At 45.6% G+C, this 27,222-nt stretch overlaps 1 protein-coding gene across 3 annotated transcripts in view; it reads right to left on the minus strand.

The window, feature by feature from the left end:
- Nucleotides 1-27,222, minus strand: part of bcas3 (BCAS3 microtubule associated cell migration factor) — a 1,085,633-nt gene that overhangs the window by 807,486 nt on the left and 250,925 nt on the right. For all 3 annotated transcript variants that reach the window (XM_038814687.1, XM_038814685.1, XM_038814686.1), the window contains exon 13: nucleotides 13,149-13,245. In XM_038814687.1, coding sequence (XP_038670615.1) covers nucleotides 13,149-13,245 — 97 coding nt within the window. The remainder of the gene's footprint in view (nucleotides 1-13,148; nucleotides 13,246-27,222) is intronic.

The raw sequence follows: 27,222 nt of genomic DNA on the forward strand, positions 1-27,222 counted from the left end.
CGTCCTATCCCCGTAACCCCGCACATTGATCATGGCCAGTCCACCTAACCTGCACATCTTTGGACACTAAATTGTGTTTAGTACAATAAAGGTGTTATGTACAATTGCCCTAAACAGAAGGTATGTTTTGTGAAGTGTGCACTCTTCAGAGAAATGCACAAGTGCAATGAAAATATTCTGCCCAGCAGATAGCAGACATTCTATTCATTTCCCTTTGTGGCACAGGTGTGTGTTAGATCTCAAACATACATCCCCAGGTATTGATAGGGCTGTGACTGAAGGATATTTGGTAATTCCCAAAACGTTGTTTTGACATTCTAACTGATATATTGTCCTGTTCCAAAAACACTATTTTAATTTGACTCACATTGTAAAACATGATTGATGATCTTTGTTTGACAATGAGATGAAATGTAACCCAGAAATTCTCAGGGTATTTAAACCAATGTTCAAAACTCATTAACCTTTTAGGCAGAGCCATTTTGCTGTCATTTCATTTTGATTTTAGACTTTGTGGGTTTGCTTGAACACCCATGACTTTTGAATCTTATTCACTCTGAAAGAAGGCCTTGCTTGACTGATCAATGTATAGTCACACTGAAGGATCCTCTATTCCCAGGAAACAATAGCTGATGAAGCTGTCATTGTCAGTGGGAAAGAGATAAACAGGTCCAACTTGCAGCACCCCTGCCCGCAGGCACAGTTAGCTGTCAGAAAAACAAAACAAGACAATAACCACTGTCTCATTTTGTTCCAACTCTCTTTGATGGGCAACTGCTAGTGGCAGAGTGTGTGGCTGCAAATGGGAAAGTACTGACCTCCAACTCCACATCTGCACACAGATGGTGAAATCTATAGATTCAGACATGTCTCACCTTTCCATCTCTCAAAACTAATTTTTCCTCTGCACTTATAGAACGGTAACAGCACAGAAGGAGGCTATTTGGCCCTTTGCGTTGGTGCCAGCTCTTTCTAAAAGCCACTCGGCTAGTCCCACTTTCCTGCCTTTTCCCTGTAGCCTTCCATGTTTTCTCTCTTCAGATAATTATCCAATTCCCTTTTGAAAGCCACAACTGAATCTCCCTTTACCACACTCTAAGGCACTGGATACCATAAACTACTCATTTGCTGTGTAAAAATGTTTTTGTTATGTTCCCTTTGGTTCTTTTGACAAACACCTTAAATTAGTGCCCTCTGGTCCTCTATCCTTCCACCAATGGGAAAATTTCTTCCTAACTACCTTTTTGAACTCCCTCATTGTTCTGGATGCCTCTATCAAATTTCCTCTGAATGTTTTCTTTAATAAGAACTGTCCCAGTTTCTTCAATTTATTCACATGACTGAAGACTTTCACCCCTGAAACCATTCTTATAATTGCATTCTGCGCCCGCACTAAAGCTTTCACATCCTTCCTAAAGTGTGATGTTCAGAATTGGGTACAATATTCCAGTTTAGAACAATCCAGTGTTTTACAAAGGATCACGGAAACGACCTTGCTTTTATACCCCACACCTTCACACATGAAGCCCGAGCTTCCGTATGCCCCATTAACAGCTTTCCCAACCTATCCTGCCATCTTCAATGATTTGTGCGCATATGCTCCCAGGTCTCTCTGTTCCTGTTCCCCCTTGAGAATTGTATCCATTATTTCACAGAATCACAAAATCCCTGCAGTGCAGAAGAAGGCCATTCAGCCCATCGCGTTTGCACCGATCCTCCGAAAGAGTACCTTATCTAGGCCTACTCCCCTGCCACTCCATCTATCCTTTGGACACTAAGGGGAAATTACCATGGCCAAATCCACCTAAGCTGCAGGTCTTTGGACTATGGGAAGAAACCGGGGCACTTGAGAGAAACCCACGCAGACAAGGGAAGAATGTGTAATATTGCCTTATTTGTTCTTATCAAAGTGCATTGCTTCACTTCTCTGCATAAAGTTTCATCTGTCACTTGGGCATTTTTATTGCCTATCCCTAATTGCCCTTGAGAAGGTAGCGTTGAGCTGCCTTCTTTAGCCACTGCAGTCCATCTGGTGCAAGTATACACACAGTGCTGTTAGGGAGGAAGTTCCAGGATTTTGGCCCAGTGGCAGTAAAGGAACGGTGATAAGTGAGGCTGGAGTGCGACTTAGAGGAGAACTACCAGGTAGTGATGCATCTGTTACCCTTGTCTTTCTAGGTGGTAGAGGTCGTGGTTACGGAAGGTGATGTTGAAGGAGCTTTGGTGAGTTTATCTATTTCCTCCTGAAGTCTATTATTATCTCCTCACAGTTCACAATATTTCCAACCATAGATGCTGGAACAGACATTCAAATCCAGAAACCACAGAAAAATATTGTTGCATGGTGGGGTTTTCACATACGGTATTCTGTTTTTCCTTTGAGAAATTTTCAGCTGTTAATGCTAATTTAAAGCCTCCTTAAACTATTTATTTCCTCTTGCGTTGTGTTACATTGGATCTCTATGCTATGTAGGAAACAATGGGACCCTTTATTAGAAGAACATGCTTGCCAGGAAACAAAATTCACAATATAAAAAGTTTCACTATAATTGGAAACCGGCTGAGTGAGCGTTATTGACTGACAGTTTGAGGACACATGCAACAATATCAAATTCGGCTCCAGTAAAGAGTCAGCCAGCTAGAAATAAAAGGAAAAAAGCTGCCAATAGTCAGAACATCAGCAGCGGTAAGGATAAAAGGTGTTCTTTATTCAAAAACATACGGCAAAGGATCGTCACCCAGAAAATTAACAATTTACAAGGTATTTAATAGAAACAAAATGTGACATTGTGCCACATACGGAGCAATTAAGACAGATGTCCAAAAGCCTGGTCGAAGAGGTACACTTTAAGGAGCTTCTTAATGGAGGAGAGATGGAAAACTGAAGATGTTCAAGGGGAGAATTTCGGAACTGAGGGCCTAGGCAGCTGAAGGTTTGGCCACTAAGGGTGGAGGGATGAAAATTAGTGATGCACAAGAAGTCAGAATTGGAAGAGTGAAAAAATCTCAGATGGTTGCAGGACTGGAAGAGATCTCAGAGATAGGGAGGGGTAAGGTCATCCAGAGATTTGCAGACAAGGATGAGAATTTTAAAAATCGAGATGTTGTCAAACTGGAATATAATTTTGTAATTTTACAGATGTCGACAGACGTCCGTACGATGTGTTTCCAGCCTATTCTGTTTTTCTCCTGCCTTCACTTTTCAAGCACATTCCTGCACTGACCACACACCTTTGCAAATGCTGTTGTTCTGCAATCAACCTCTTCCATCAACTAACTGAAATCAAGCTTTTAATAACCATTAAGAGAAAAGGGCAGGGATAAACAAAGGGCCGTGCTCTTAGGCATGACAAAAACTGAAAAAAATAATCAATAAGTAGCAATCAGGAACAGAAAATTTGGGCATTTTAAAGCTTGGAGGCTGTAGGAAAATAAGGAAAGACAGAGGCTGAGGAGTTCCAGTTTTGAATTCCCGCAAAAGAATGTGTTAATCTTAATTTCAAAACACTGAGGATGCAGGAGGAGGAACAACATGGAGGACAGTGTGTTCCATTGATCTGTGTGCTTTAATCCCCCACTCTTCGCAGGCAATGGAAAATTAGGGCGAGGGATCATAAGCAGCATCATTCCAGCAGAATTATTACACTCAGTACCTTGGAGAAAAATTGGAATTGGCAGTTGTTACCCTCACCTATGAGGTAAGAATGTTGTGGGTTCAAGTCTACTTTAAAGATTTACACACGAAAATCCAGGCTGACACTCCAGTGCAGTACTGAGGGAATTCTGCACTGTTGAAGGTGTCATCTTTCAGGTTGGATGATAAACCAAGGTCCCATCTGCTCTCTGAGCTTAACATAAAAGATTCCATGGCACTGTTTTGAAGAACGGGGAGTTATCCTGATCAATTTATATCACTAAAAAACAGATTATCTGATTATTATTATAGTGCGACTGTGGGATCTTGCTGTGCTTCCTACAACTGTGCGTACACATCAAAATAATTGTCAATATCTGATGGTCATGAAAGGCACTATATAAATGCAAACCGTTCTTTCGAAACAAATTCTATGGTTTTGTCCATGTAGAGTTCAGGTTAAACCTGAAACAATGGACTGGCTTTGACCTATTCCACGATAAAGAAAATCTTACAGTGAACACAAATGTACGATGTGTAAGCGTTAATGTTAACCACATAAGGGATGCTCAAGCAGTTTACACCCATTATCTGAACCTCGTAGCTTCAAAATCATTCTATCGTAACTAATATTTGCATAATCTATTTCATGAGCCTGATGAGGTGCTTTTAAATTAATTTTTGGTCCTTTTTGTATTAACATGTCTCACAACCACCAGTCTGTATCTATTGATCCAGTGCCTGATTGCATCCGAAGGTTCAAAAATGGACTTCCAGTGGCAGCCATGGAGTGAGTAGTCACACATTTGGTAGCTCCCGCTCGAGGTGGGTATTTTCAGTCCTTTCCCACCCAAATTGTGTAGTGTTTGAGGGCAAAAGGTGCATGAGTACCCAGGGAATGTAAGACTCCTCTGGTGGGGCTGGTGTATGGCTCATCAGACGAGGAGTGCCACGAGGAAGAGAGAGCAGTTGGAGCAGGAAAGTTTTTGTGGTGCAACAGAGGTGAAAATGGCGGAGAACATGTCCGGGGGAGCTCTGCCCTCCCATTGGTCGACAGAGCAGCTGGTGGGGTTCTTAATGGCTAATTCCATCAGCAAAGGAAGGAGGCCTTAGAGGATTTAGCCAAGGTGGTGGACCCATTTAGGCGACAATCGAGCGGGTGAAGCAGAGGCCGGCGGCTCAGGGCCCAGCGATCCAGAAGGTGGGGGAGCTGGTGGCAGAGCATGAGCATCAGATGACCTCGTTGGAGGCGGAGTTGGGGATGGTGATGTGCAGTCAGAAAAGGATGAGAGCAAAGGTGGAGGACCATGAGAGCAGTCAGGAGGCAGACTCTGAGGATCATGTGGATGCCCGAAGGCATCGAAGGAACGGAGTCCGCCAGGTTTGCGGCGAGTATGTTGGAGAAGCCGATGGAGAGGGGGCCTTTGGCCGGCACCTCGAGGTGGATCGGGTGCACAGGGCATTGTGGAGTAGACCGCAGGTCGGGGAGTCACCAAGGGTGATGGAGGTTCCTGGATAAAGAGAGGATCTTGAGATGGACGAGACAGACCAAAAAGTGCACCTGGGAGGGGAATGAGCTGCAGATTACCAAAACCTGAGTGCGGAACTGGCCAAGTGGGGGGCCAGGTATAATCGGATAAAGGCCATCCTCTACAAGAAGGGGATGAAGTTCAGCGTGTTGTACCCTGACCACTTGTGGATGAAGCATCAAAAGCAGGAATTTTATTTTGACCCGCCGGAGGACACAATGGACTTTATGACAGACCGTGGACCTGGAGGAGTGTGAGGATATTGACTTTGGAGAGGAGTTTTGTGCAAATTGTGGGGCATGTTGGATGGGTGGATTGGGGCAGGTTACGATGGGGGAACAGTGATGGTGTGTGTGCCTTTGGGTTTTCTTAATTTGTTGGTTGTTGGGAGGGTTGGGGTGAAGGGGTGAATTGTAAGGGGAAGGGAAGTCAAAGGCCTTGGGTGGGGGCTATCATGCTAGCTGGGCAGGCTAGTTAACGGGAGTGAAGTAGGGGGTTGTCAGGGGGAAGGTGTGGGGGGGGGGGATGGGTTGGTTCTTTGTTTGGACATGTGAAAGGGGAGGTATGCTGACATGGATGTGATTGGTGTGCCGCAGTTGGAAAGGGTGAGATGGCAGTGGACATCTGGGGGTGGGCCAGGAGGGGCGCATGACGTGGGCTGGCTTAAAAAGTGGTATGGCTGATCGGCAGGGGAGGGAGGGCGCTCTGCTGAAGGAGATTAACGCAAATGGGAGGAGGCGTTGGGCGGGGTGTGAGGGCCGGGACGTGGAAAGAGGCTTTGCGGAGGGTGAAAGCGTCCTCGTCATGTGCGAGGTTAAGCCTCATGCAGTTCAAGGTGGTGCATAGAGCCCACATGATGTTTGCAAGGATGAGCCTGTTCTTTGCAGGGGTGGAGGATGGGTGTGGCTTGTATGCTGGGGCGGGGGGGGAGGGGTGGAATCAAGTCTACATGCTTTGGGCGTGTCTAAAGTTGAGGGGGCTTTGGCAAGGGTTCTCGGATGTTATGTCCAGGATTCTGGGTGTAAGGGTGGTTGCGAGACCAGAGATGGCGATTTTCGATGTGTCGTAAAATCCAGAGTTCAGGTGGGAGAGAGGCCGATGTATTGTCCTTTTCCTCCCTGATAGCCCGGAGACGAATCTTCTTGTGTTGGCGGGACTCGGAGACACCGAAGGCAGGGGTACGGGTGAGTGACCTTGGGTTGGAAACATTGGGCGGGATTCTCCAACCCCCGCCGGGTCAGAGAATCCCGGGGGGGGGGCACGAATCCTGCCACGCCGCTCCGACGCCGGCTGCCGTAGTCTCCGGCACCGGTTTTCGGGCGGGGATCACGCCATGTCGGTCGGGGGCCGTTGGCAGTGGCCCTCCGGGCAATTCTCCGGCCCACAATGAGCCGAGCGGCCGTCGGTTTTTGGCCACTCCCACCAGCGTGGATTGGACGTGGTCCCACACGGCGGGACCTGGCTGGTAGGCCGGCTGGTGCAGTCCTCGGGGGGTGCGGGGGGGATTGGGCCCCGGGGAGGCCCACACGGTGGCCTGGCCCGCGATCGGGGCCCACCAAACTGCGAGCGGACTGTGCTGTGGGGGCACTTCTTCTTTCTGCCCCTGTCAGGCTCTGCCATGGCCGGCGCGGAGATGACACCACCCTGTGCATGCGCCAGAAAACAACGAACCACGCCGGCGGTTCTGCGCATGTGCTAACTTGAGCAGTCCCTTCGGCGCCGGCTGGCGCAGCGCCAACCCCTCCGGCTCCGGCCTAGCCCCCGGAAGTGTAGAGAATTCTGCAACTTCCGGTTAGCCCGACGCCGGAGTGGTTCACGATATTTTTTAGGCCGGCGTCAGGCCACTTCGCTGATCCAGGAGAATCCCGCCTGTTAAGTTTGCTTTGTGGGTTCAGTGGAGGGATTCACCCCTTCTGTTCATGTTGATGTTTTGATATTTTCATGTTTGTATGTTAAAAGCATTGAATAAAAATATTTTTTAAAAAGAAAAATAATAGTGCAGTCACTTTAAGCTCATCGGAAAATAATTTGAACTGCCTATCGTATCTTAAATAATTCACTGATCAGGAATCAATTACAGCATTGTGTTGATCCCACATTAGTACGAGTTCACAGTTTTTAGTTGAAAGTCCTTACAGCAGTATTGCAGTTCGTATTCTGGTCATTCATCATTTTGCATAATATGAAGTGATTTATCCCCTTCATTTCCATTCATAAAAAAAGTTTTCATTGTATGACTGCACCTCTAACAGGTGGGCCCATCAGTAATGAGAAACAATGCATATTTGACATCTAGGAGCAACAAGGTTGTTGACACTGGAGGCAGGAAGTTACAAATTACCTATCCATTCTAACACAAAGATGAGCAGTTTACAGGAGTTCTACTATCAAAATATGCAACTCTGCATAATTTTCTTTACTTACTTTAAAAGTTAAGGTTATTAGCGAATAATTATAATACTAGAAACTGGAATATTTTCCGGCATGTCCGTATCAAACATTCACATTTAACAAAGGTTAAATGCAGTTAGCTTCTAAAAAAAACATTTTCCATTGGTTTTAAGTTCCCCAATGAAAATTAACCCGTAGAAATTCATCCTTTGTTCCTGATCTTTTAGTTCTCCTCAATTTCCCACTTGTGAACTGTTCCAACATCAATCACCTGCGATTGATCAGAATCAGTCTGTGATGGTATGTCTCATTCCCACATAGCACAGCAGTTCATTCACCAAACTGAAACTTAATAAAACTTTTCCAAGAGGCAAAACCTTCAGAGTTTGGCCTGTCCACTGTTGCCTCAAAAGTAGTTTGGTAAACGTTAAATCAACACTCAGAACAAAGGCATTGAAAACAGTTGAGAAAAGGAAGCACGAATGGTCCCAGTTTTTAAATAAGTGAACCTGTTCAGATAAGTGAACATGAAAATAATCCTAGTTTTAAAGTCATAAAAGAGAAAGCATGAGGTCCATTTGCAGATAAATGATTACTCTGTTAAAGCTGAGCTCAAAAAGGGTAATGTTTGAGTGTAGATCCCTGTTATGTGCAATGAATGTGGGTCAGCTGAAACATACAAGTAGATAAATTCTTGATTCAACATAAACAACAATGCAAAATATGAGTTTTGACAAAGGGTCACCTGGAATCGAAACATTAGCTCTTTTTCTCGCCCAACAGATGCTGTCAGACTGTGAGATTTTCCAGCATTTCCTCTTTTGAATGCAAACTATATACTAATGGCATGCGGTTTGGGCGCATAATTAATTTTGCTCAGGAAGTGTGACCTCAATCAGAAATTAATTTTGGGGCGAGACGAATGCAACAGATTCATATGTCTCATTGCCCAGCGTTTTTTTTAATTGAAGTTCAGAACTTGTTATGCAAAATAGAATAGGCATCATTTTCCAGTAGGACTACTGTAGCACAGTGGATATGTTATTGGACATGTAAGACCCAGGATCATTATCTAGAGACATGAAGCCAAACCCCTTATTCCAGGAGGCTGTAATGTCAACAATGATCTGCCATGGGAGCGGATTCTCTGCCTGGAGATCCTGCTGGGAATCGCCTCCTTTCAGGTGGATCTTGGGTGTAAAATCCTGTGCCTTATGGAGGGACATCTGGGGAGAAGGCAGCTGTTTTGTCACTCCTACTGTTGCTGGAGCTGTTGGCAGAGGTATAGTCTCTTGCCCCTAACAATGGTACAAGGTAGAGCTTCATAAGTGGCTCCTAAGCCACGGTGAAGGCCAGCAGCAGAGAGCTGCAAATGAAGTGAGTGAAGGTAAGTGCCTTCTGCCAAGCAACGATTGTACTCTCCGAAAGAAGTACAATGGATAGTAGTCTCTTGGCTGGGGTTCTGCAATGTGGCTGATGAGAGGCTTCCTGGCTCATTAGATTCACTGAAGAAGCTCTTCCTGCTGTGCAGATGCCTCGGTGATCTTGGGGAGTTGCTGACAGGTTAGGAACAGGTCCCTTGGTTAGGAAATCCAAAAATGAGGGCTAAAACAGATCTTAACTTGCTTTTTAAACATCCTGACAACTCACTCAACAGATCCAAGGGGTTCCCACCTCGTCTTCAATCTGCCTTGCCGAAACCCGGAGGAGGGCGGGATGATATTGGGATCGATCAGACATTCATTTCAGGAGATTTGACTCCCTACATGAACCTAAAATGCCCCCACTTGCCTGGGAAAATTCTCCCCACTAACTGTTTCTCTCTCCACAGATGCCACCAGAGCCACTGTTTATTTCCAGCAATTTCTGTTTTTATTTCAGATTTCCAGCATCCACTGCATTTTGCTTCGGAAAACCGTCCAAAATTACCCTTATGTGAAGTGTCATAATTTGCCTTTGGACTTCAGTTACCTTTCTATCGATTATCAGAATGTCAGAACACTTTTGAGAATTGATAAGTTCAAAGCTCTCACATGGACTTTATAGTTACATTACCATTCATAAGCACCATTATATTTCTGTTGCATGTTATTAATGTCGGCAGTGCTGAGGCGCAATAGGGCTGAGAACGCAATCTCAAATTGCAAATGGGTTTGCATGAAATACTCACGCTTTGCTTTCATGGTTTTCAGTGCAATCCGTAACCCCCCTGTTGCAGCACAGCACTGTTAGCACACTCCAAGCATAACTGTTCAATGTGTGTCATAGCATGCTACTGCTTGGGCCCCTTCTTTCACGCATTCTTTAAAGCAATAGAACTTGACTCATGATTTTAAAATAAGCAAATCTTGCCATTGCTTATGAGTTTACTTCTCTGAACGTTTTATTTGGACTGTGATGAGTCATGGACAACCGCAGTTTCTGAGAGCTTTCTCGGCTGCCAGTGCGACAGAAATTTCCCAGAGCTTTTCTTTAATTGGATTTTTCCTCAGGGTCTTTTTCTTTTCCTGGGAAGCAACATTGAACAACTTCGGAGGATATGGGGAAGCTGGTGGTAGGTGGGGATGGTGTACACTGTTGACAGGATGCACACGGCATGGTGAGCCTGATGATCCTTTCTCAACCTTTTGGAATACTGTTATATCTTCTCCCAAAATGAGTTAGTCCACTTTAAAATTGATCTGACCAATATACCACTTCCTCACAGTTGCTTTCATGTCAACTGATGCTGCAGAAAGTATGGTAAAGTGGCAGCACATGAGTAATATACCATATACTGGAATAAAGAGTGGATGACAAGCATGCTCTGTAAGTTATGTTGAACAAGCTAAGAGAGAAGTTAAAATAAACTACTTGCTGCTTTTCATATAGAATCTTTAGCTTGGAAAATATCACAGGGCTCCAGAAAGGCAGCAGCAAAAAATAGATGCAGACATGAAGAAGAATAGAATGGGTGGGTGCAAAAAGCCTAGGTCACAAAGATGGGTTTTAAAGAATGTCTTAAAGAAGGAGGATGCAAAATGGCAGACGGATATAAGATGGGTGGTTATTAGTTTAGTGGGAATTGGGTCAATGAAGTACAAAGCAGCTCCATGGATGGAATGAGCTGACACAGGTATGGGGAAGATATGAGAAAAACTAGAAAGAATTTGGAGTCCACAGGATGGAGTAGAGGAGCAGGAGTGGGGTGGATGGAGATCTGCTTGAAGTGGAGGAGCAGAATATCAGATTTTTAAAATGTATTATTTCACAGGCTATGGACGTCATTGGCTAGGCCAGTATTTGTTATCCATCCCTGGCTTCCCTTGAGAAGGTGGTGGTAAGCTGCTTTCTTGAACCACTGTGGTCCATGTGGTGTAGATACACCCACAATGCTGTTCCAGGATTTTTCAGTGACTGCAAAGGAACAGCGATATAGTTCCAAGTCAAGGGACGGAATTCTCCGCAAGGCCCGATGCCGTCGTGAAACCCGGAGAGGTTCACGACGGTGTCGGAGGCCGCTCCTTTCCCCCTATTCTCCCCCCCCCCCGGAGGCTAGGAGGGCCGTGCCGTAAATCTCGGCCGCGGGACCTTGTGGCTGGCGTCAAGGCCCGGCGCGCCGAGAATGACGCGGCCGGCGCACCTAATGACATCAGCCGCGCATGCGCAGGTTGGCCGCCTCCAATCTGCGCATGCGCGGCTGACATCACGACGGATCAAACCCGTGCATGCGCGGTTGCCGTCTTCCCCTCTGCTGCCCCGCAAGACGTGGCGGCTTGACCTTGCGGGGCGGCGGAGGGGAAAGAGTGCGTCCCTTTGAGACGCCGGCCCGACGATCGGTTGGCAACGTTCGCGGGCCAGTCCACTCCCGAGCACGGTCGTGGTGCTCACTCCCCTCTCCGCCCCCTACAAGCCACAAAACAGCTTTTGGCTCCATGTTCACGCCGGCAGCGACCAGGTGTGGTTGCCGCCGGCGTGAACTTGTCGGAAACGGCAGGCCCCATCCGGGTCGGAGAATCGCGGGTCGCTGTGAAAAACGGCGGCCCGCGATTCTCCGAGCGGCATGTCGCAAAACGCGACACACCATTTGGGGGGGGGGGAAGAATCACGGGGGTGCCAGAGCGGCCCTCCGGCGATTCTCCCACCCATCGTGGGAGCGGAGAATCGCGCCCAAGATGTATGTGGCTTGGAGGGGACTTACAGGTGGTGGTGTTCCCAGGCATTTGCTGTCCTTGAACTTCTAGAACTGCAAAAGGGATAGAATCAGGGAGGTGCTTGAAGGAGAAGATGCCAGAGGAGTAGGAGAAAAAGCCAACAATTGCTGGGAGATAGAGGTTATACCACTACCCACATGGTTTGGGAAGGGCAGGCAGTGGACCAGATAGGAAAATAGGTAAAGAGGAAGTATTCACCACCCGTGAGCAATGTTCAATGCCAGAATGTTAACATGATCATCCACAAGTAGAAATTCAGAAGAATATTGATTGCAGTGGAACGTAAGATATTAAACGGTCCATGAAAGGTAAATCCAGATATTAGTGTAGGTTAAACTTTGACAGGAAATTCAGACCTTTGAGGAATATAGCATAGATAGCTTTAAGGGGAAGCTGAATAAATGCAAGGAAGAGACAGGAGAGATTAACACAGTTAGATGAAGTAAGAGGGAAAATGTTCATAAACCAGTTAAGGCTGAATAATAGCCTATTTCGTTCGTGTAAATCTTCTGTTCAAATGGAAAAAGATATATTTGAAACCAATGTCAAAAATTCCTAATTATGCAAAAAATTATTCACACTGTTACGCCGGAAATTCCTGCCACGCTGCTCCAACGCCGGGACACGATTCTCCAGTGACTCGGTGCCAGTGGCGCACGCGTGGTCGACGTGGTGACGGTCGCAGCCGTAACCGGCTGTGTTCCGCCGGCGTGGTTCCAACCTGGTACCACCCGGCTGGAGCTCGGACCCATGGCTGCGGTGACCATCCTGGTGGGGCGGGGGCAGGGGGATCAGACTCCGGTGGGGGGGGGGGCCTGCACGACGGCTAGGCCCATGATCAGGGGCATATCGACGGGCGCGTGCGATCTGGAGGGGGCCTACCTCCTTCCGTGCGGGCCCGCTGTGTCGCTACGCCATGTTGCGTGACGCTGACACGTAAACGGCCACCAAGCGCATGCGCCGTCGCGGAAATGGCCACCACATGCATGCGCGGATCCGCGCTGGCAGTGCAGGGCCGTGTATCGGCGCCGCAGCATCGCGCAGCATTCCGGTGCCGTGCTGGCCCCCTGTGGCCCATTAAATCACTGGACCAAGAGGCCCATTGATGCCGGCATGAAACACTCCTGTGTTTACGCTGCCGTCAACACTTGGCCAGGATTTTGGAGAATCCCGGCCGTTGTCTTTGTGAATTGATGTTGATGCAGTATATTTTAAAAACCTTTAAAATAAAAGCAGAAATAGATGTTTGGGGGAAATCATCAAATTGTGCAGCCTTGGGCATTCTTTTGGAGATTGGTAAGCCTTGAAAGGTATATTTTTGGATACAATGCAGAATGTCAAACTGCCATCTTCAGCGTTAAATGTTTTAAAATCAAGACAGAGTGCATGAGGCGTACTCACCACTCGGGTTGAAAGCCATACAGGAAATAGGTTTATTATCATGGGCCAGGAAATGAGCCACTATGCCTTCACCTTCAGCATCCTCACTGACAAGTACCTGCATTACAAAGGAAAGCAAAACAAGTCAGAATAATATAACTTCTTATTGAATGTTTTTGCTTCAAAAAATAATTTCAATTAAATAAAAATAAAATAAAATATCATTGTGCAAAGGCCAGACCATGACTAAAAACAGAAAATGTAGTAATATCATCTGATAGAGGAAGATGAATATGTATTTCAGATCTATTTGGCCATGCCTGATGAAGGCTCCCATCTGAAACATTGAGCCCCTGTTTCTTTCTCCAGATTCTGTTAGACCCTGTGCATATCGTGTTTAATTTTGCATATAAATTTTCTTTATAACATACACCCAATACTAACTTATTGAAGGCAATGAGCTTTGAACTTTTTATTAGTACTAATCAGAGTTATATGAGAGTTCCACAGATTCACCACCCTCTGACTGAAGAAATTCCTCCTCATCTCGGATTAAAAGGATCATCCCTTTAGTCTGAGATGGTCTCCTCGGGTTGTAGTTTTTCCTACAAGTGGAAACATCCTCTCCGCATCCACTCTATCCAGGACTCGCAGTATCCTGTAAATTTTAATAAGGTCCCCCCTCATCCTTCTGAACTCCAACGAGTACAGATCCAGAATCCTCATGCACTCCTCATATGACAAGTTCTTCATTCCAGGGATCATTCTTGTGAACCTCCTCTGGACCCTTTCCAAGGCCAGCACATCCTTCCTTAGATACGGGGCCCAAAACTGCTCACAGTACTCCAAATGGGTCTGACCAGCGCCTTATACAGCCTCAGAAGTACATCCCTGCTCTTGTATTCTAGCCCTCTTGACATGAATGCTAACATTGCATTTGCCTTCCTAACTGCCGCTGAACCTGCACGTTAACCGTCAGAGAATCTTGAACTGCAATTCCTAAGTCTCTTTGTACTTCTGATTTCCGAAGCCTTTTCCCATTTAGAAAATAGTCTATGGCCACGATTCTCCCGAAGGGAGACAAACAGCCGACGGCGGAGTGAAACTCGGAGTGTTTCACTCCGGCGTCGGAGGCCGCTCCTCGCCCCCTATACCCCCCCCCCCCCCCCCCCGGCGGGAAAAGAGTGCGTCTTTTAGAGACGCCAGCCCGACAATCGGTGGGCACCAATCGCGGGCCAGACATCTCATGAGCACGCCCGTGGTGCTCGATCCTCCCTCTGCCCCCAACAGGCCCCAAACACAGAGGTCACGCGCTGTTCACGCCGGCAGCGACCAGGTGCGGTTGGCGCCGCCGTGAACCGGTCGGGTTCGTCAGGCCGCTCAGCCCATACGGGCCAGAGAATCGCCAGTCGCCGTGAGAAACAGCGAGCGGTGATTCTCCGAGCGGCCTGTCGAAAAACGTGACAAGCCATTTTGGGGGGTTGGGAGAATCGCGGGGGGTGCCAGGGCGGCGTGTCGTGATTCGCCCGGCCCTCCCGCGATTCTGCCCCCCGGCGTGGGTTGCGGAGAATCGCACCCTATGCCTCTATTCTTCCTACCAAAGTGCATAACCTCACACTTTTCCACATTGTATTCCATGTGCCACTTATTTGCCTACACTCCTAGCCTATCCAAGTCCTTTTGTAGCCCGCCTGCTTCCACAATATTACCTGCCTCGCTGCATATATTTGTATCATGTGCAAACTTAGCAACAGTGCCCTCAGTTCCTTCTTCCAGATCGTTAATGTATATTATGAAAAGTTGTGGTCCCAACACCGACCCCTCAGGCACACCACTAATCACCGGCTACCATCCTGAAAAATACCTCTTTATCCCCACTCTCTGTCTTCTGCCAGTTAGACAATCCTCTATCCATGCCAGTATCTTACCCGTAACACTATGAGCTCTTAACTTATTTAACAGCCTCCCATAGTACAACAGTGACTACATTTTTAAAAATATTTTCGGTCTGGACAATTTATGTTTGGCTCAGCCTGAGGAAGGACTCTGTCCCCATGTGTTTACGTTAGGACTCCTGCTTTTCTTAATATATTAAATACCTAGACATGGGTGTACAGGGCACAATTCCATAATCTGCTGATGACACAAAACTTGGAAACATTGTGAACTATGAGGAGGATAGTGATAGACTTCAAAGGGACATAGACAGGCTAGTGGAATGGCAGAGAAGTAGCAGATGAAATTCAATGCAGAGGAGTGATTCATTTCAGGAGAAAGAACAAGGAGACACAATATACGGTAAAAGGTACAAATTTAAGGGGAATGCAGAAAAAGAGGAACCTGGATGTATATGTGCATAAATCATTAAAGGTGGCGGAGCAGGTTGAAAAGGTGGTTAAAAAAGCATACAGGCTAATAGGTTATAAATAGGGACACAGTAAAAAAATAAGCAAATTCTGCTAAACCCGGACAAGGCACTAGTTCGGCCTCAACAGAAATTCTGTGCATCACACTTTAAGAAAGATGTGATAGCATTAGAGAGGGTTCAGAAAAGATTCAAGAGAATGGTTGAGGATCTTCAGCAACACAGAGATTAGAGAAATTCTTCTCACAGAAGGTTAAGAGGAGATTTTATAGAAGTATTCAAAATGATGAGGGGTCTAGGCAGAGTAGATCAGGAGAAACTGTTCCCATTGGAGGAAAGATTGAGAGCTGGAGCACATCAATTAAGCTGATTAGCAAAAGAAGCAATGGCTATGTACAAAAAAATCAACTTTTCAAGCTACAAGTGGGTAATCTAGAATGCACTGCCTGAGAATGTGGTGGAGGCAGATTCATCCCTAGTTTTCAAAAGGGAATTGGATAATTATCTGAAGAAAAATGCTTTGCAGGGCTATGGGGAAAAGGTAGAGGATTGGGAATTGGTGAGTTGCACATGCAGGAACTGACATGGACATGACAGGCTGAGTGGCCTCTTTTGGTACTGTAAACATTCTGTGATTCTATGGCGCTTCGGGACATCCTGAGGTCCTGAAGGACATTATATAAATGCAGTCTTCTTGCATATAATAGAATGTAATTAATGACAATAGCACTTCTCCAGGCACAGACAATATTAACGATCCACTGATGTTGCACTGAGAATTAATGAAACTGATTGAACCCATCCATACACATTATTGCAGTAATAAACTGTTCTACTTTCTAATACTGTAAAACTAAATTAGATGTCATTTCTAAACACCAGAAATGACATCTGACGCACACTAAAGCACTAAATTGTGGACATTTAGTTTGAGAATTAATTTCCACAAGGCTATATAAATAAATAAAACAATAGACTTTGAGGCGCTAAACAAAAATGTAAAGTCAGGAAATCATTTAATTTGACAGTTTGTGTGCATGTTTACATGCGTCTGTGTGTGTGTGTTATATACACAGCATCAGTAATGTTTGCTTTATTCCACCACAGTAAATTCTGAAGGTTTCACAAACAGCTGCACAGCACAAAATTCTCGGTGTCCAAAATTGCATAATCTGAGAACTATTTGCAAAGCAGACATTCTGTTTGTGTGGAGGTATCCATTAAAACATGGTTTCTTTTAGCATCCAAAACATTCACTGGCGCCTCCCTGAGAGATGGAGATTAGAGTGGACAGAAAAGTGAGGACTGTAAAGAAAATAACTTTCTCTGCAGTAATTCAGTTTATTTTATAGTCATAACAAGTATAAAATACTCATTCAATCATTTTGACTAATTACAATGCTTTTCACTTTGCACAGTTGAGAGAAAAACATTGTGGCTTAATGTTTTTAATTTATTCAATGTGCACTGAGGAAATGGGCGTGCTGCAGTGTTGGAGATACAGGGCGTGATTCAGCAGACTCAAGATAAAGGACTGAATTTTTCAGCTGCGTCCACCACAAGATCGCAACGGTCGGGACGGTATCATGTAACGGTCCGTTGACCTTGGGCAGGAATTTCCAGTCGCCAGGCGGGCGAGGTCATAAAATCCCGCCCAAAATCTAAAGTTCCTGCTATTTAATGGAACTTTGTTGGGTTTTTTGACATCGGTGAGGAACTCCCCGTCGAGGAAACATTTCCCTGGCGAGATTAGAAGACTACACATGGATCGCGGCACCATTTTTAAAAGACAGCCCAGATTTTTAGACTCCCTCCCCCCCCCCCTTTGCGGGTGGCACTGCCAGGGTGCCAACCTACCCAAAGGCCTCAACTCCCCAGCGAGACCCCTTGAGCTGCCATCAAAACATTGCAAACCAGCACCAAAGGACACCCGGTTGAGGCCTCACTGGTGAGGCTGGTGAATCCCGGACCCCGGGTGAATTGGGCAAACATTAGTCTAATGGTTCATTTAAACATACGCGCTTGGATCTCACTCAGCGAGAGCAGGATCTAGATCGTGACGTGAGATTCCATTGAATCTCACGAGATGTTTTGAGCGTTGCGAATCTCGATGCAAACCCCTCACAATATTCAACGGCCTCGCTCAGACACCACATCGGGCATGACGAGGCTGCTGAATCACACCCGCAGGTGGTGAGGATAAAACATGCTTGGCCTCATCCTCACCAATCTACTTGCTGCAGTTACACCTGTCCATGACAGTCCGTAACAGTAGAAGTGACCACCGCACAGTCCGTCTGGTGATGTAGGTCTTAACTTAACATTGAGGATACTCTCCGTGTCGTGTGGCACTACCACTGTGCTAAATCGAATAGATTTTGAACAGATCCAGAAACGCAAATATGGGCAACTATGAGGCTTTGTGAGCCATCCGTAGCAGCAGAATTGCATAAAACGACAATCTGTAACTTCATGGCCCAGCATACCACCAAGCCAGGGGTTTGATTAGATTGGATTTGTTTATTGTCACGTGTACTGAGGTACAGTGAAAAGTATTGTTCTGCGTACAGTCCAGACAGATCAAAAGTACATGAAAAGGAAATACATAGAGGAAACATAAAATACACAATGTAAATACATAAACACAGGTATCGGGTGAAGCATACAGGAGTGTAGTACTACTCAGTAGAGAAGATGTGTGAAGAGATCGGATCAGTCCATAAAAGGGTCGCTTAGGAGTCTGGTAAAAGCAGGGAAGAAGCTGTTTTTGAACCTGTCAGTGCCTGTTCTCAGACTTATGTATCTCCTGCCCGATGGAAGAAGTTAGAAGAGTGATTAAGCCGGGTGGAAGAGGTCTTTGATTATGCTGCCCACTTTCCCCAGGCAGCGGGAGGTGTAGACAGAGTCAATGGATTGGAGGCAGGTTTGTGTGATGGACTGGGCGATGTTCACGATATTCTGTAGTTTCTTACAGTTTTGGACCAAGCAGTTGCCATACCAGGCTGTGAAGCAGCCAGATAGGATGCTTTCAATGGTGCATCTGTAAAAGTTTATAAGTGTCAACGTGGACATGCTGAATTTTCTTAGTTTCCTGAGGAAGTATAGGCACTATTGTGCTTTCTTGATCGTCGCATCAACATAGGTGGGCCAGGACAAATTGTTGATGTGCACACCTAGGAATTTGAAGCTGTCAACCATCTCCACCTCTACCCCATTGATGCTGACAGGGGTGTGTACGATACTTTGCTTCCTAAAGTCAATGACCAGCTCTTTAGTTTTGCTGACATCGCGAGAGAGATTGTTGTCGTTGCACCAATCCACTAGGTTCTCTTTCTCCCTCTTGTATTATGGCTCATCATTGTTTGCGATACGACCCACTACAATCGTGTCGTCAGCAAACTTGTAAATGGAGTTGGAGCCAAATTTTGCCACACGGTCGTGTGTGCATAGGGAGTATAGTAGGGAGCTAAGTACGCAGCCTTACGGGGGGCCCCAGTATTGAGGACAATCATGGAGGAGGTGTTGTTGTTTATCCTTACTGATTGTGATCTATGGGTCAGAAAGTCAAGGATCCAGTTCCAGAGGGAGGAGATGAGAGGCCCATCGCTTTCCGAGGGTTCACTTTCAAGAAGACTTCAGAAGCTGTGAAGGTGGGTATGGCTGTGTTCGGGCTGCTGGGACAGTTCACAGTGTTTTAATGGTTTCCTGCTCAAACTGAGTATAGAATTCATTGAGTTCATCGGGGAGGGGTCCACTGCTGCCGGAGATTCTGCTTGGCTTTGCTTTGTAACCCGTTATGTTGTTTAAGCCTTGCCACAACCGAATAGACTCCGTGACATTAGTCTGTGACTCTAGCATAGTCTGATATTGTCTCTTGGCATCCCTGATGACTCTGTGGAGGTTGTATCTAGATTTCTTGTATAAGTCAGGGTCGTCTGACTTCAATGCCTCAGACCTGGGCCTTCAGTTGGGAGTCATCCTCCCGATTAGGCCATGGTTTCCGGTTGGGGAACGTACGTACTACTTTCTTTGGCACCATCTTATGGAAGAGTACAGGAGGGAATGCCAGGAGCAGAACCAGGCTTACCTAAAAATTAGGTGTCAACCTGGTGAAGCTACAACACAGGACGACTTGCTTGCCAAACAGCATAAGCAGCAGGCGATAAAAAGAGTTAAGCGATTCCACGATCTTCAGCCGACTGGGTGATCCCTTTCGGTCTCCTCCAGAGGTCTCCAGCATCATAGATGCACGTCTTCGGCAAATTCAATTCACTCCACATGACAACAAGAAACAACTGAAGATACTGAATACTGCAAAAGCTGTGGGCCCTAACAACATTTTGGCAATAGTACTGAAGCCATGTGCCCAGCCAAGCTGTTCCAGTACAGCTACAATACTGGCATGTACCCGGCAACGTGGAACATTTGCCAGGTGTGTCCTGTACTCAAAAAGCAGAACAAATCTAACCTGACCAATTACTACTGACACTCGATCATTCGCAAAGTGATAGGAAGTGTCACCAGCAGTGCTATCAAGCAGCACTTACTCAGCAATAACCTGCTTGTTGTCCTCAGCTTGGGTTCCGCCAAGGCCACTTAACACCTGCCTGACCTCATTGCAGCCTTGGTTCAAACATATAATGATCATCATTAGTGTTCCAAGTAGTCTTACATTAACACTGCAATTGAGTTGCTGTGAAAAGCCCCTAGTCGCCACATTCCGTTGCCTGTTCAGGTACACTGGGGGAGAATTCAGAATGTCCAATTCACCAAACAAGCACATCTTTCGGGACTTGTAGGAGGAAACCGGAGCATCCGGAGGAAACCCACGCAGACACGGGGAGAACGTGCAGACTCCGCACAGACAGTGACCCAAGCCGGGAATCGAACCTGGGACCCTGGCGCTGTGAAGCAACAGTGCTAAACATGGACCAAAGGGCTGAACCCCAGAGATGAGATGAGAATGCCCTTCACATCAAGGCAACATTTGACCAAGTGTGTCATCAAGGAGCCCTGGCAAAACTGGAGCCAATATGAATCAGGGGCAAACTCTCTACTAGTTGAGTTATACTTAGCACAAAAAGAAGATGGTCATGGTTGCTGGAAGTCAACCATCTCAGTTTCAGGAAAACACTGCAGGAGTTTCTCAGGGGAGAGTCCTCAGTCCAACCATCTTCAGTTGCTTCATCAATGACCTTCCCTACATCATAAGAGGGGTTTTTCGCTGATGATTGCACAATGTTCAGCACCATTCAGGACTCCTCAGATATTGAAGTAGTCCATGTCCAAATGCTGCAAGATCTGGACAATATCCACGCTTGGGCAAGTAACATTCATCAAACACATGTGTCAGGTAATGTCAATCTCCAACGAGAGAGAATCCAACCATTGCCTCTTGACATTCAATGGCATTATCATCACTGAATCCCCACTATCAACATTCTGGTGTATACCATTGACCAGAAACTGAATTGGACTAGCCATATAAATACAAGAGCGGGTCCGAAGCTAGGAATCCTGTGGTGAGTAACTCACCTCCTGACTCCTCAAAGCCTGTCCATCATCTACAAGGGACAAATCAGGAATGTGATGGAATACTCTTCGCTTGCCTGATGAGTGCAGCTCCAGCAACACTCAAGAAGCATGAGTGACAAACCAGCCTGATTAATTGGCACCCCTTCCACAAACATTCACTCCCGCCACCACTGATGCACAGTGGCAGCAGTATGTATCATTTACAACATGCACTGCAGGAACTCATCAAGGGCCTTGAGACAGCACCTTCCAAATCCATGACCGCTACTATCTAGGACAAAGGCAGAAGGTACCTGGGAGCACCACCACCTGAAGGTTCTCTCCAAGCCTCTCACCATCCTGACTTGGAAATATGTTGCCATTCCTTCACCGTCGCTGGGTCAAAATCCTGGAACTCTCTCTCCAACAGCACTGTGGGTGTACCTACACGTTATGGACTGCAGTGGTTCAAGAAGGCAGCTCACCATCACCTTCTCTAGGGCAATTAGGGATGGGCAATAAATGCTGGCCTAGCCACCGATGGCCACATCCCATGAAATAATTTTTTTAATGATGTAATGTTATATAAATGTAAGTTTTTCTTTCCTTTCTAAAGTTCATTGCATATCGTAACTGTTACAACCTATTCCATTCCCATTTACCCCCTTTTCACATTCCTAAAGATAACAAACCATTATTTCCCCCAATTTATTATATGTGTTTAAAGCAGAGATTGAATGCTTAAAGCAGAGATTGATACATTTCAGATTAACAATAACGAGAAGTGCAATAGGGATAGCGGGTGTAAAAGGCATTGAAGTGTCCGTTCAGGCTGGTCATATTAAATGGCTTGATGGGCTGAATGGCCTACTCTTGTTCCTATGCTCCTAGTTTGAAAAGGGGACTAAGAAGTATAATGATTAAATTTAACTCTGCACTCTTCCAGACATCTTTCAAAGATAGGTTGATGCCTCCACATTGCTGCTATTATATATTTTTTTACTCCAAAGGACACCAAAGGCTGGCACATTCTTTCAAAGTGCTGTCATCGTGTTTAATTAAATGGGTGAAAATCACGAGGGACTCTGTAAAAAGGCTGAGGTAAGTGAGAGAGGAAGTTGTGCAGTTTTGATTTATGGTAGTTATTAAATACAATAATGTTGGCCAAATAAAAGATCTCACTCACTTTAATCACCGCTTTGATGTTACCCATTTCAGAAAATGAGCAAGAATATTTAAAGTCACAGAGCATCAAATTACCAGTTTTAAATTTAATCAAATTTTCAGAATAAATAACACCTTTTTTTAATAACAAGTCTAACAATTTCCTACCCCCTTCCATCTTTATTTGATAAACGCTTATGTATCCTGCCCAATGATTTGGCATATTAATCCAGGGAGCAGCTTGTCATACAGATATGGAAGATGGTGCAGGGTTAGCTGACCTCAAGTGGGATGGCGATAGGGGAATACAACTGTTGGGTCCCTGAGAGTCAACAACCGAGCCTGATTTCTCACTCCTAATTGCAATACAATGACCCAATCCAAAGGACAGGTAAGAACTGGGTCAAGCAGAGTTGTTTTGCGCCCACTCTTGCTCCTCCCAACCATTTGCTGACACTGATAATCTCGCTCATATATGTATACCGGCCCACTTGGGCAAGGTACAGAGGAATCATTGGCATCAACAGCAGCAAACCTAGCAATGGGTCAATACCCTAGGGAAAGGAGGTGAAGACAGCAAGATTATTTACAGATCATAAAACAGTTGTTTTTCTACTTATTTAGGCTCTGCTCTTCCATTTGTTTTAAACTAACAAACTTAATTTAAGGTAAAAGGTTACAGCGTTGGTCTGCGTGTTTTACCACCAGTTACTTCTGACAAGGAGCCTCAAGGTTCCACAAAGTTGGCCTCCCTTCATATTTTCTCACGGCAGTTACAGATGCTATGGCATTTTCCAAGTAGTCATTCTTCCTTACTGAGCTTAGGCAGTGAGTGGTGGCAAACTACTCAACCACTGGATGCACATCAGCCAAAACCAATGCTGTTCTCATCCAAAAGGCAGCATTTTACACTTTCCTGCAAATGTCATTGAACGGCAATGAAAGTGGGAATGTTGGCTCATTTCTTTCCCCCTTACCTTGCTGGCTGGGCATCAATTCTGTCCAACAATGCCACAGCTACCAGATACACTGAAAGAGCCAAAACAGCACAGAATAGAAATTGAAACAGGCACCTCTGCAGTCTGTATAATTGCAGTTCCAGACCACATGACAATCCGAAAAGGCCATGGCACTCAAGAAACGTTGCACAAAAAGCAGATTATGCCAGCTTCCATGACAGGATTATTTCACTGCATCACGCAGCGCTGTAGAAATGTGTTTTACGCAACATTGAAATTTAACTGAAATAAAAGAAAACCACATGGCAATCATGTCCAGTGTGGATCTGTTAGCATCTGTTAGAGCACAAACGTACCCTGACAGCCACACACATGGTATGTGAAATTAGCCTACAGAGAAACAAATTCAAGGAACGTAGGTTGCCTAAAAACTCCCCTACGTGGTGATTAGAACCTACCGAAGGACTGCACTTTTGTACATTTAACTTTAAAAGCTGCTTCAACAAAAATTAATTTGGAAAGACTCCACAATCCTTTTGGCACAATCCATATTGCACAAACCAAGTCTGTAAACGAGTGACAGATGACAGCACCATCCGGCCTTTATATCACTGGATGTTTATAGGCACAAGAGTCAAAGCTTCATTTATGAGGGAAGAAAGACCTTCATTGTTACAGTACTTTATCAAATCTCTCAGAAAGTTCTAAAAATGCTCCAGACGTAATGCAATATGGCACACAGCAAGATCCCACATAGCTAATCTGTTTTTCACTACTTAACCTTTTATCTGGTGCTGTTGGTTGAGAGGGGTCCGACACAGGAAGAACACTGGAAAAGGTAAAGGTCATTCAACCCCTCAAGAACTTTCTGTTGTTCTTCAACCAGTTTGTGGGACCTTTAAAATCTACTATTAAGCGTTATTTTGGCTTTAATAGTCTGAAAGACAATGGGCGCAATCTACCGGGTGCGCTGTGCTCGTATATCTCGGGAGAGGCCTCCCACGGGCTTCCTGGCAACCTTTACGCCTTGCAGGATATACCCAAGTCACACGAGGCGTCAGAATCAGAATCCTTCCCCAAAGAGGCATGACCAAATGGCGCGCGCCTACGTAATTTTAAACAAAGTCTGTAACCGAGGTCTACCAGCCAACGAGGATCTATCAGTCTCCCCAACTAAACTGCAGTTGGGCACCGTTCAGAACTGCTCCGCAAAAATATGGACCGGGGGAATGGCACCTAGAGGAGGTCCCTGGGTGGCCAGGGATAGTGCAGGGTGACCCCCTGGGCCTCCATCTGGAATGCATGGGCATTGCCCAGCTGGCACCTTGGCATTGTCACCCTGGCAGCTGGAAGGAGTTCTGCCAGGGTGCTAAGGTGGCAGTGCAAGGGTGCCTAGGGTCCAGGGTGGCATTGCAAAGGGTCAGGGCCCAAGGGCAGCCATGCCCATTAAAGGAGGGTGGAGGGGGGTATGAAGGGTGGTGGGTGCATGGCAGGTAAGTAGCGGCTTCTAGGAGGTTGGGTGGAGGGGTTGATGGGTGGAGTTCCGGGGGGGTTGGGGCTTCTGAGAAACACATGGTGGGGTAGTTGGTAAATCCAGCCCAAAGTGTAGACTAAACTGGTGAGAAATTCCCCTGGGCCCAAAAAAGTGACTAAGTGTCGTTTGATAGCGGTGAGGAATTCGCCATTAGTATTTTCCTGAAGTGAACCACCCAGATTATAAACTCAAACTGACAGGTAGCTTTGAATCTGGTGAACTTCTGACTCAGATGCAAGAGTCCACGGTGCCAAGCTAGACAGTTTTCCAACACCAGCTTTGCTAAACTAACATTATCTCATTACAATGCAATACTCAATTTTGATACAATGAAACAAAAAATTAGACCCAAGTCCAAATCTAAACACTGCCTTCCTACACAGTCATTACCTGCTACAGTCATAAAAACATAGAAACAGGAGGAGGTCATTCAGCCCTTCAAAACTGCTCCTCCATTCATTATGATCATGGCTGATCATGAAGTTCAATATCCTGATCACGCCTTCCCACCATATCCCTTGAACCCTTTAACCCCAAAAGCTATATCTAATTTCTTCTTGAAATTAATGCCTATTTAGGGGATTCCTAATAAAGCAGCTAAACACATCTGGAGAAAGGCCACACTTGAAGTCTTGTGTGCAGTTTTGGTCTCCTTTTCTGAGGGAGGATGTTCTTGCTCTAGAGGGAGCACCGAGGTTTACCAGGCTGATTCCTGGGATGGCAGGACTGACGTATGAGGAGAGATTGAGTCAGTTAGGATTGTATTCACTGGAGTTCAGAAGAATGGAGGGATGTCATAGAAACCTATAAAATTCTGACAAGACTTGACAGAACCAGGTGTCACAGTCTGAGGATACGGGTTAGACCGTTTAGGACAGAGATGAAGAGACATTTCTTCACTCAGAGAGCGGCCTGCCGATGGAATATGAACCACAGTTCCAACATACTCACTGGTGGAACTGGAGAGAGTACAATTCTTCTGTCCCTTTCACTTATGGAGCTCCAGTATTCTGACTGCCCCTTATGGAGTTTCACTCCTGCTGAGCATTGGGTACTTCAGCTGGACAACTCCTATTATCTGAAAGTGACCCAGTTCTCAGGATTTGGATGGTGGTGAGTGGCAGGTGGATGGTTTTACCCTCCACCAAAACTCCAATGGTGGAACAACACAACTGGGATTGCTCTCCCAGGAACTGGAGCTTTGCTGCTGGATGTTTCCCATGCTTCAAGTGCACACAATACGTTGACCTCAGGTGATCACCAATGCACTTTACAGAAATCAGAGGGATGATATTGAACACTGTATCATGGAGCATGCTCTATGTAACAACATGTTACATTTCCGAGGAAGGCCGCCATGTATTTTCTTTAACCATTCTATACAATCACAGGATGTGGGCGCTGCTGGCAGGGCCAACACTTATTACCTTGAGACAGTGATGGTGAGCTACCTTCGTGAAGCCAGTTGAGTGATTTACTGGGCTATTTCAGAGGGCAGTTAAGAGTCAAACAAATTGCTGCGGGTCTGGATCACGTGTCGGCCAAACTGGGTAAGGCCAGCAGATTTCTGTCTCTGAAGGACATTAACGAATAAGATGGGTTTTTATGACAATCCAGGAAGTTCATGGTCACCATTATGATTTTAGCTTTTATTCTAGATTCACTAAATTTAAATTCCCCAGATGCCATGGTGTGATTGGAACTCATCTCTCCTGATCTTTAGTGTATTACTAGTCCAATAGTATAACTGCTATCTATGCTACCAAACCCAAGTTGCCAACCTGTTTTATTTAAAAGAAAACTTGCAAATCAGTTCAAATGTGAAATGAATATAACCTAAAACAAGACACAGTGAGCTACAAAAAAATGACTCAGACCCGAGTTTCAATGCATATGAATAGCGTATATATCACACGAGGTTCAATTAAAATGACTTTTAAATCATAATTAGTAGGGGCAGCACGGTGGCCTAGTGGTTAGCATAACCGCCTCACGGCGCTGAGGTCCCAGGTTCGATCCCGGCTCTGGGTCACTGTCCGTGTGGAGTTTTCACATTCTCCCCGTGTCTGCGTGGGTTTCGCCCCCACAACCCAAAAATGTGCAGAGTAGGTGGATTGGCCACACTAAATTGCCCCTTATAATCATAATTAGTAATACCTCTCAACCCACCACCCGGGTTTCCCATCTTGTGTGTCTGCAACATGAGAAAGTTCTTTGGTTGAGGAGAAAAAGGTGCTGCCAGGCTCCTCTCAATAAAGCAGAGTATCAGGGCTGACCAAATGCTTTGATTTTCTTTTCTTGAGAGGGGAGTGTTAGCTTCCTCTCCCCCACTACAAATGAGATCAGTAATTCACTATGTGGGAAAACGTCAAAGACAGAAACCTCATCCTTACCACCTCGTAGAACAGTGAATCTGACACCGACACACGGGGTGGTACCAGCCCACCACCTGTAACCAATAAAATATTTACAACTGCGTATCTTTTTACAACTAAAAGAGATGGAATTCAATAAGTAACTTTGAGAAAACAATTTTAAAAAGTATTAAAACTCCAAATG

The sequence above is a fragment of the Scyliorhinus canicula genome, chromosome 12 (genome assembly GCF_902713615.1).
Source record: "Scyliorhinus canicula chromosome 12, sScyCan1.1, whole genome shotgun sequence".
Classification (NCBI taxonomy): Eukaryota; Metazoa; Chordata; class Chondrichthyes; order Carcharhiniformes; family Scyliorhinidae; genus Scyliorhinus; species Scyliorhinus canicula.